General features: G+C 36.9%; 1 protein-coding gene across 1 annotated transcript; it reads left to right on the forward strand.

Moving 5' to 3' along the window:
- Window positions 1-3,183: 3,183 nt before the first annotated feature.
- ARF4 (ADP ribosylation factor 4) lies at window positions 3,184-7,766 on the forward strand (the record flags this gene model as incomplete). The annotated part of the gene is made up of 5 exons (XM_026857863.1): window positions 3,184-3,289; window positions 3,809-3,918; window positions 5,260-5,331; window positions 5,869-5,994; window positions 6,490-7,766. Coding segments are annotated over 5 exons (501 nt in total), but the record flags the coding sequence as incomplete, so codon positions are not given.
- Window positions 7,767-9,586: the final 1,820 nt, after the last annotated feature.

Below are 9,586 nucleotides of genomic sequence, written 5' to 3' on the forward strand. Positions count from 1 at the left end.
TATATGAAGTTCTGTGCTGTGGTAACTGAGGCAGCTTGATACTCAGCCACCAGTGATCAAAGTAGAGAGTTGGTAAACGAGAAATGTGATGTGGTCACAGGCATGGTGTTCCCAGGGACAAGTGAACTACAAGCTTGAGATTCAGAAACACGACTGACAGGCTGTGTATAAAACACTCTTAAGAGGAGTAAAGGGCTTAGAACTACAGTGTGTTTAACAGCAACTGAAAGCATTGTAGATATTTTTTTCTCCAGCTAGAGGAAGAGGATGTTTGACTCAGTTTAAAGATAAATGCTTGCAAGTGCAAGTCTGTGCTTCCCATTTGTACTTTATTGTAATCTTAGGGCTTTGTGGTACAACTGCTGCACGTCCTACCCTACATTGAGATTCTTGCACCCTGGGCTCTGGGGGAACCAGAGTTAAAATGTAGAATCACAAATATACTTCACATTATTTGGGTATTTAAGAATAGTTGAATTAACTTAAACTTCGACATGGAAATAGATCATAGATGTACATGGAGTGTTCCAGTGCAAATGTAAATGTGTTGATTCTTGGACTACTAAAAGCAATTGTTACACTTCCTAGCAGCTCAGAAGATTAAATATGATTCAGAACTCTGAAATGTCTTGTTCTAAAAAGAGGTGGTAAATGGCAAATTGGAGTAAGAAATATGAACAGAGGCTGTGCTCTTGATGGTTGTTACTTGTTTGAACTTCATAACATTTGCAGTTTGGCTAAGAGAGGCTGTTCTTGCAAATCAGGTCACGGTGAATTGCAGAGGTTGCCTTCTCTTGATTAAAAGCTGCTCTCTCAAGTGTGGAGTTACAACAAAACACGTATCCATAACTCAGGACTTGCCTCAGTGCAAAGTCCAGCAGCTTAATTAGAATTGTGGATAAGAGTGGATTTAAGTCAAGTCTCTGGGCTTTGTGCTTACATAGCTAATGTAGCCTTCTGCCAGTGCCATTGAGGTGTTGGTGGGTCCTTGGACAAGAGCAGAGTGGATCACTGGGGCAAGAAGTTCTTAAATTTATCAAATAGTTTAAAATTCTTGACTAGTTCCTAATTTCTTAACTGAGTCATATCTTCAAATGATTCTTGGTACCCTGGGTTTATACTTTTTTTGAAATGAGATTAGCTTTTTTCTTTGCCTTTACCTGTATCTAACCCCTAAATACACTAAAACCATTTGTGTAGATAACTGTTTGCAGTTGTTGGGGAGGAGAAGAGTTTGTATGTGTAGCTTTAATTGGTCATTCGCTAAGTGATCTTAATTTACTGGAAAACTGTCACATACATATCATGTATGTGCATTATGTTTTCTTGCAGAGATGTAGGAATCCTACAAACGCTCACTCGAAGCTGAGTTGCATGGGAATAGTGTTGAGCTTCGGGCATTGTGCTGGTAAAAGCATTGTTTCTCAGCATAGATTGAGTATTTGAAGGTTTCAGAGTTCGCTTAAAGGGTATTCTGAGGCTACCTGACACTTTGTGGGTGTAGGGAAAATGCTAACTTTTACAGGTTTCATGACTTGCAGGCTCTTGTGAAACTTAAACTGCAAGCAGGTCTTTATTCATGTTTGTGTGTGGTTCTAAAAGAGACCAACACTTAAGACAATAGCAAACTTAAAACTGTTGACTTTTTAATTTGAGCATTTAGGGAGTTTATTACCCCTCAAGGAGCTTTGGTTTTGATGGCAGACTTCCCCGCCCCCCCCTTTCATGACGTTACCAGTTAGAACAATTATTTTTTTTTTTTAACATGCAGTGACAATACCAGAGAAACTGCATTGACATATATAATCCTGTTCTCAGTATCAGAATATAGGACAATTTTAGATAGGTTTTTTTAATTAGATTGCTGTAACAGCAGTTTGTGTCTTGAGAAGGAGGAGGTTTTTTAATAGTTTAGTTTCATTCTGAATAAGTAGGTAATTTTGAATTCCATTTTATTGCAATGCTAAGGAAACAGTTGTATTATTAATAGTCAAGTCATCAAACCCCTTAAAGCTTAATATATCGCAGTCACCAAGTAGGAAATTAACTTGGAACACTTAATGTTAACAGACAAAGATAACATTTGGGTTTTTGTGCAAGTATTATTTAATTAATTCGGGGGGTGGTGATGGTGGTATTTTTGTTTGTATAAGATCTTACTGACTATTTTAAGTTTCACAAATAGACATTCAAACTGTTGCTGTGGTGATTAGTACCTACTGTTTATTTAGGTGCTTATGTACTAGGCATTGGGTTCTAATGTAAAGGACTGTATTTTGAGTTGCTCTTGTGTGTTTTGAAATGCCTAACAATAAGCAGTTGCACAGAGCATTTTAGACAGTATATGCCTGCAGTGTTGGTGATGCTTCTCAAAAAATGTCTTTGAAGCTCGAGTTTTGTTGGGGTTTTGTGTTTGGCTTTGATTTTTAATCAAATCACATATTTACTGCATAGGTTACATTGAAAAACAGCAAGGGTAAGTTTTGTTGCAGAAACAGAAGAGTAAATTTCAGTGCAGAAGGCCTTCTATAAGGAGCAGAAGTGGAGACTCCTGGTGACAGCATCCTAGTGGATCTCAATGAATCAAAGTGATATCCTGAAAAGTTACAGCCCTTAGGGTATATGCAGAGGGATGACAGGAGTTTCCTAATGTATGTGGTTTTATCAATGCAGAAGAAATGTTTTAGCCAAGGGACAGAACACTGTAATGAGGGAGATTGAAGTGGCTTCCATTGACAGTGCCAGCTCCTGGTGGTACGGGTGCATGGCCTTAACTAAAGGTTTGAGTGAGACCTTCCCCAGCTTGAGTGGGAAGTAGCACACATGATCAGTTAGAAACTATGTGCTGCTTGTAGATTGTTGCTAGGCATTTAAAACTGTCCTGACTTACACAGAAGAAACTTTCAAAGTGAATGACAAACCTTAATTAAGAAACACAGGAAGATGACTAGAAGCTTGTGAACCTGTAGGCTGTAGATGGAAGTGTGTTATTGAGATGGTGTTTTTCATTGCTTGTTCTCTCTCTCAATGCTGGGTAAAGGAGATGGGAAGAAACATACAGTAGTATATCAACAATGACTTAAAAGTGTTTAAAAAGTGTTTCTTCTCAGGAGAAAACCCCTAATACTGTGCATGTAAAAGTCATATTTTTACACTAGCAGGTTGCAGTTCATACTGTGAACTAAATTAAATTTTCTGTTCATTCTAGTTGGTTTGGATGCTGCTGGTAAGACAACTATCCTGTATAAACTGAAACTAGGAGAAATTGTCACCACAATTCCAACTATTGGTAAGATAACCAATTCTCATGTCTTCACTCTGGTTACTCTAAAATTGTGTTGTAGAGACTGGCCTCTGAAGAGTGTAGGGATTTTCTATCTTTGCTGTTAGTATAAGAATCAAGACAAACATGGGCTTTCTGGTACTGCTGTAGCATAACTGTGGTCAGACTAAAGATACATCTAGACCAGAATCCTGTGTCTGACAGTTGCAATAGCAGATGCTCAGGAGTACAGGAGCAGTACTTCCCCCAAATACCGTGAGCCTCTAGCAGTTTGTGGCTGAAAGATTTGCTGAACCGAAGGTCATGCACTTGGATTTAAGTGATTAATTTTTTTTTACCCTTTCAGTTAATTTTCTTTGATCTAGCAATTCAATTCTGATAAGCCATATTTATTTATATATATATATATATATATATATGTATATTTGGGAGAAGTATAACTTAAGAAGTAACTATCTTTAACATGTCTAGAATTACATTTTAACACTACCATTAACTATTCCTAATTACTTTTTTTATTTTTAGGTTTTAATGTGGAAACAGTAGAATATAAAAACATTTGTTTCACAGTTTGGGATGTTGGTGGTCAAGATAAAATCAGACCTCTTTGGAGGCATTATTTCCAAAATACACAGGTAAGAGCTCTGAGATGGCAATAGTTTTGTGAAGTCTCACGTTCTGTAGAGTTTATATGGGAAGTTGTTTTCTGTCTCTTCCTTTCAAAAAGGCTTCTTACTTCTTCCTGCAAGTTGGGAGAGATACCCAGATTCTGTTCTAGTTGAAGCTAGTTTGTTACCTTGAAGGCTTCCAGTCTAGTCATGAGTGTAGCCTGGCAAGGGTAAAGTCCTTCAGGATCTACCAGTGTTCTGTCATGTGCCAGAGCCCTGGGTTTGTTTGTGAGGAACACTTCAACTTCGTTATATCCATGCTTTGATGTGTTCGAACTGGTGTTGGCTTATACATTGAACCCGTTATTGCTTAAACTCTCTTCTACAGACTCTTTTTTTAATAATCATCCTTAAAATTTAATAATCATCCTTAAAACATACAGCTTGTACTGTGTTATATCAGCGTATATAGTAAAAGGTCTTGTTACCAATTGATTATAAGTGTCAGCTTCATATCTGTCATTTTTAGTTACATAAATGTGATTCTTTCCTTTGGTTTACAAGTAGTAAGGTAAGTTGCTTATTAGTATCAGGAAACTTTGGGAGTGGTCATTGCTTTGGGGTTTTTTTCTGTGTTGAATATAAAATTGTTTCCAATAAACTTCTGTGGAGCATAATGCATGCAATTGGTGCAAAAAAATAGAGAAGTCTGGATTGGCAAAAAGGAGCTAGCAAAGTACTGTTGTGAATAGAGTAATATTTAATTTCAGTTCCTTATTCAGCCCTGCTACTAAATATTTTTAAAAGGCGCTTCTCTTTTCTTAAAGAGAGTGACAAAATTTAAGGTTTTTCATACTGAAAGTAAATGTGTGTGTGTGTGTAGGGAGGACACTTGAATAACAGAGATGCCATTAGAAATACTGTTTAGTATAAACTTTTTTTAAACAAATTCAGGCCTTACTTTAAGCATGTGGGTTTTTTCAGTGAAACATGAAATGGCGAAGCACTTGTGATTTTCCTCCTGCATTTAACATGATAGTAGCAAGTGAAAATGGCAGGAGGAGAGGTAGCTTCTGAAATTTTGCTACTGTCTCCCTGCTCCCCCCACCCCACATGAATCCCACATTAATCTGTAAACCAATATTTGTGTGGTTTAACTTTTGATTTAGAAGGCCTAACTTTATTTTGCAGTTGAAACTTACTATGTGGTTGCTCAGAGGTATGTCTTGTGTTGCTTAAACAGACATTTCTGTCAAATGTGCTTATGTAAGAGAGAGGACGATACAATACTCAGTATGGGGCTTTTTGGTTTTTAAAATAATACTGCATGTTTACATTGGTTTTTCAAAACTGCTTGACTTCTTACAGGGCCTCATTTTTGTGGTAGACAGCAATGACAGAGAGAGAATCCAGGAAGCAGCAGAAGAGCTGCAGAAAATGGTAAATATCGATACCTTCTGAAATGATTGTTATACTTTGCTATATTTTTGGATGTTTGTTGGCTTCCCTAAGAGATTTAGGATTTTATAATTTTAGGGAGTTTGTAGAGTGCATATTGTATTCACCTGGTAATTCTGGGTCACGTGGTGCACTGAGTTGTAACTACAGCTCTGTCAGGAGCTTTAGCTCAAGAACTGCTAATGTATTGGGACCTTTTTTTCTTTCATAAAACCTTAATAGAAACACCGCAGATAAAGAATGTTGGAAAAGCAAATTGCTGATAAGAATTTCAGCAGCAAGGTGCTCTTAAATTTTAACTGTCTATTGAAGAATATTTCCTTACTTACAGGAGAAGTTCTGTTGAATACTAGTTAAATTTCACTCAGTGCTTATTAGTGACTTCAGGAGCAAGAACTAAAATGTTTATAACCCTTAAATCAGTCTTTAAGACTTTTTTTTTTTTTTTTTAGTGCTTGTTGAAGTAATTGAAGTGCTTAAGTGAGGTAATTTAATAACACAACCATTTTTTTCTGTTAGCTTCAAGAGGATGAGCTGCGAGATGCAGTGCTGCTTTTGTTTGCAAACAAACAAGATCTGCCAAATGCCATGGCAATCAGTGAAATGACAGATAAACTAGGTCTTCAGTCTCTGCGTAACAGAACTGTAAGTGCTGAACTTCCTGGTTGATGAACTCTTGTCTTCCTTTGTTATATATCATAAACATAAGTTTTGCTTTAAAGGAAAGTAATGTCTGTATGTTGATACACTAAGATCATATCCATAGAAGATGTTTTAGAGGTCTGTTAATTTAGATAATTCTGTGTCTTATTTCCCAAAGTGCAGTCTTTCAAAAACAAGAAGCTAGTTTTCAACATATAAACCAAATGTAAGTTCTGTATTTGTTTCCTGATGCCCTAAATGGTGTTCTAGCTTTTGGTAGGTCAACAGTGAGTTTCTGAATAATGCCTGAACCCCCATCTACTTTCTTTATACTTTTGAACATTTTAAAAAATACCATCTCTTCAATATTGACTCTACTTATGGCACTATTTAAAAAACACTATTTGAGTATGTATTTGAGTGTCACATAGTGTGATAACTTAGTTTGCATTTTATTGGTATTTAAAATTTATTTTTGTTTGTGTTCTACATTAACAGTGGTATGTCCAGGCTACCTGTGCTACACAAGGAACCGGTCTGTATGAGGGACTTGACTGGCTGTCAAATGAACTCTCAAAACGCTAACTCAAACTGGATGACTCTTTCACCAGGGACATGTTTGATATAAGTGGTCTAGGCTTGTTACAACAAAATTAGTTTGCATCTTGGTTATTACAGTATCTGGAACTGATATTTGGGCAGGATATTACAGCGTTTCAACTTATTTTGTTGCCAATTATCGTTTACCGAGCTACATGTTGCAAAGGTAGCAGTATGCTTGGGTAAAAACCTCCTTAACTTGGAAAAAGTGTATCTTCTGATTTTATTCCCCTTGTTAGCCTAAATGCCTGAATATAGTTATTGTGACATCTTAAAGATCTGTTTTGAATACTCTTTTGAGCCCCGATAAATTAATGTTTTAATTTTTTTTTTCTCCCTGCTACTTTTAGTTTACTGATGCCCTGTTTCATTCCTCAGACAGTCTGCTGATTTAAAAATGTAGCATTCCGTATGTATTTATTTCTTTCCCTTGCCAAAAAGAATTCCTAATACTGCTTGTTCCAGCCAAGGAAATATCTAAAACACTATACAGATCTACTGCACTGAGGAACATGTTATTAGTCCTTGGGTTCTGTCAGCCCAACTTGCCTTTGTGTGAATTGGATTTGATGGGTAGAATAGTTCTGTGCTGGTTGCGAAGAGCTCATGTTGAGGTTGTTTTTAATATTCAGCAGATTGTCTTCCTTTATATTGTATCTTTTTTTTTTTATGTTGCATGTTGCTTTTTGGTATCAGCCTGACTATTTTTGCCCAGTGTATAATAGTTCCGCTGAAGTTTTACTGTTTGTTGGTGAACATATCTTCATAAAGAAATTTTGGAAAATTCATCAAACTCAATGGATTAGTTTCTTCATAACCCACTTGGAATTATTCCTAATAAAATGATAAAATGTATAATTCTGTGTATGCTCTTCTTGATTCCTGATATAGTTTAACTGCAGGTTACCACTTACTCTTTTTCCATATACTGAGCTTTCCTGCAGCTTGAATGTGAACATCAGTCTCAGATTTTCACTTATTTGAGCTATGCGGAGCAGGACATGGAAGGTGGGCAACAAAGTTCTGTACAGTGCAGTAGAGTAGCTGTCATCAAGACTTAGATAATTCTGTAAGTGTCTTCTAAAGTTGTAAGTCTACAATTGCTTTTAAGATGTCCAAGTACAAAAATACTAACAAACATTGTAATAAAACAAATATGAACTGCCCGAAAAGCACGCATGTCTGTTTTGTAGTTGTATCTACATTTTAAAAAACAGCATGGGTTCTAGCAGGAGAAACAGAAATTCTGTTGGTGACTAGCTGGGAAGCTAACTTGAACACTTGTACAGGGATTTAATCATTATTAATGGTGATAGTCACTCCAAAAAAAACAGCTCTATGCAACTGCTGCTCTCTGGCTGTTTCTGCCACCTTATATATCTGTAGTTCAAAAGACTCAAGTTTAGGTGAGCTCTGTTTAGCCACTATGCTTTTGAGTTATAGTATGTGTATAGAAGCTCATATTTCAGAGAGTCACCGTGCTTGGCTTTGTGTACCAGTAGGTTGTAATTCTGCTGTAAAATGAGTAATTTCCAAAAGTCAAAGACAGAAAGTAGTAAAGATCTTGAACCCCATTGAAGACTGATGGAGTCTGCATGAGGGGTTAAGGCTACAGCTTTCACTGAAGTGTAAGTCACTTGTAACTCTTGGGTGTAATTGAGTAGTTGCCGTAGTGTTAATCAGAGCGTAGAGGAACTGAAGCAAGTACTTCAGTCTTCCTGTAAATAGATAAGATCACACTTGACCTCTGTTACTGAAATGGTACTTGCCTCTTGGTACTCTGTAAGGTGGTACTCTTGGAAGCGAGGTCTGTGTTACACGTTTATTCATACGAATATTAAGCTGTGGAAGGGACAGGACACTTGATGGGCTGTGGAGTAACGTCACTATTGACAGAAGTAAATAAACTTCCCCTCGGGTTATTATATTCTCATCAACTGTTCTCAATTCTCTCAAGGTTTTCAAGGTACACTCCAGATTCTGAGCAGCAACTGGCCTTGGTGCATTTGCCTAGAAAGCTGCCTTGTCTTCGGATGAAAAATGTGAAATAGTTTATGCGTGTTCTTACTGGCTGTTGCTGTGAGCCGAAATCTTGTTGGCTTGCTTTTCCTTTAGGAGTTAGTGCTACTTTTGTAGCTAGTGCTTGTCTGTTAGTACAAGAACACAGTCCTGATGAGGGTTTTTTATTATGCTGTCTTACCTCTTTTAGTACCAGGATCCCATGCTGTGTTGAAATCAGCATCATATTCCATTAATACGGCTATCTGTCAGTAAATTCATTAGCTGGGGCAGTGACGCTTTCTTAAACTGACGAAAAGGATAGTCTGTGTGCTAGTTGTCTTACCTGAACACAGTACAACTGTGCTATTGTGAAGGCACTGACTCATTTAAGACATTGTGAGTAGGTAAAAATACTTGTTTTGCTTTTTGGCATTCTTTAAAATTGTTGTTTTCTGGCTAAAACAATTATATCAGTGACCTATATATGTTGTGTGTCAATAACAACATATAATACAGCCCTGCTCTCCAGAGACAGATGAAATTCCCATGCAGATCCAATACTAACTTTGTTTGTCACTTCCCTATCTTAAGTCAAATACCTGAACCGAGCTGTTCTCCCAGAAGTTCAAAACCTTGGACAGGCACAAGACTGCTAAAAATTTGTTCCTTTAAGGAACAGTATAATTACTGTAATGACAGGAAATCCTGAGTTCCAGTAGTGGAAATTTTTCGTTGTGTAGCATCAACTCTTCTATTTGGTGGGCAAGTTGTGTTGCACTGGGGAGTCAGTCTAGTAATACTTGTATACAAGAGCTTTTATTTCAGTGTATCAGCTGGTCATCTTAACTATAGAGAGCAAAACACTGAAGAATGAGTGGTTTTTCTTTTATTTGGCCATGCTGACACAATTTAGCCCTTGTATTTTCAGTACATGCATTGATTGGCCTTTCATTTGTTTCCAACATTTGGAGAATAGTTTTCCATGAATATTTAG

Source organism: Athene cunicularia (assembly GCF_003259725.1).
Source record: "Athene cunicularia isolate RWA chromosome 12 unlocalized genomic scaffold, athCun1 chr12_part1, whole genome shotgun sequence".
NCBI lineage: Eukaryota > Metazoa > Chordata > Aves > Strigiformes > Strigidae > Athene > Athene cunicularia.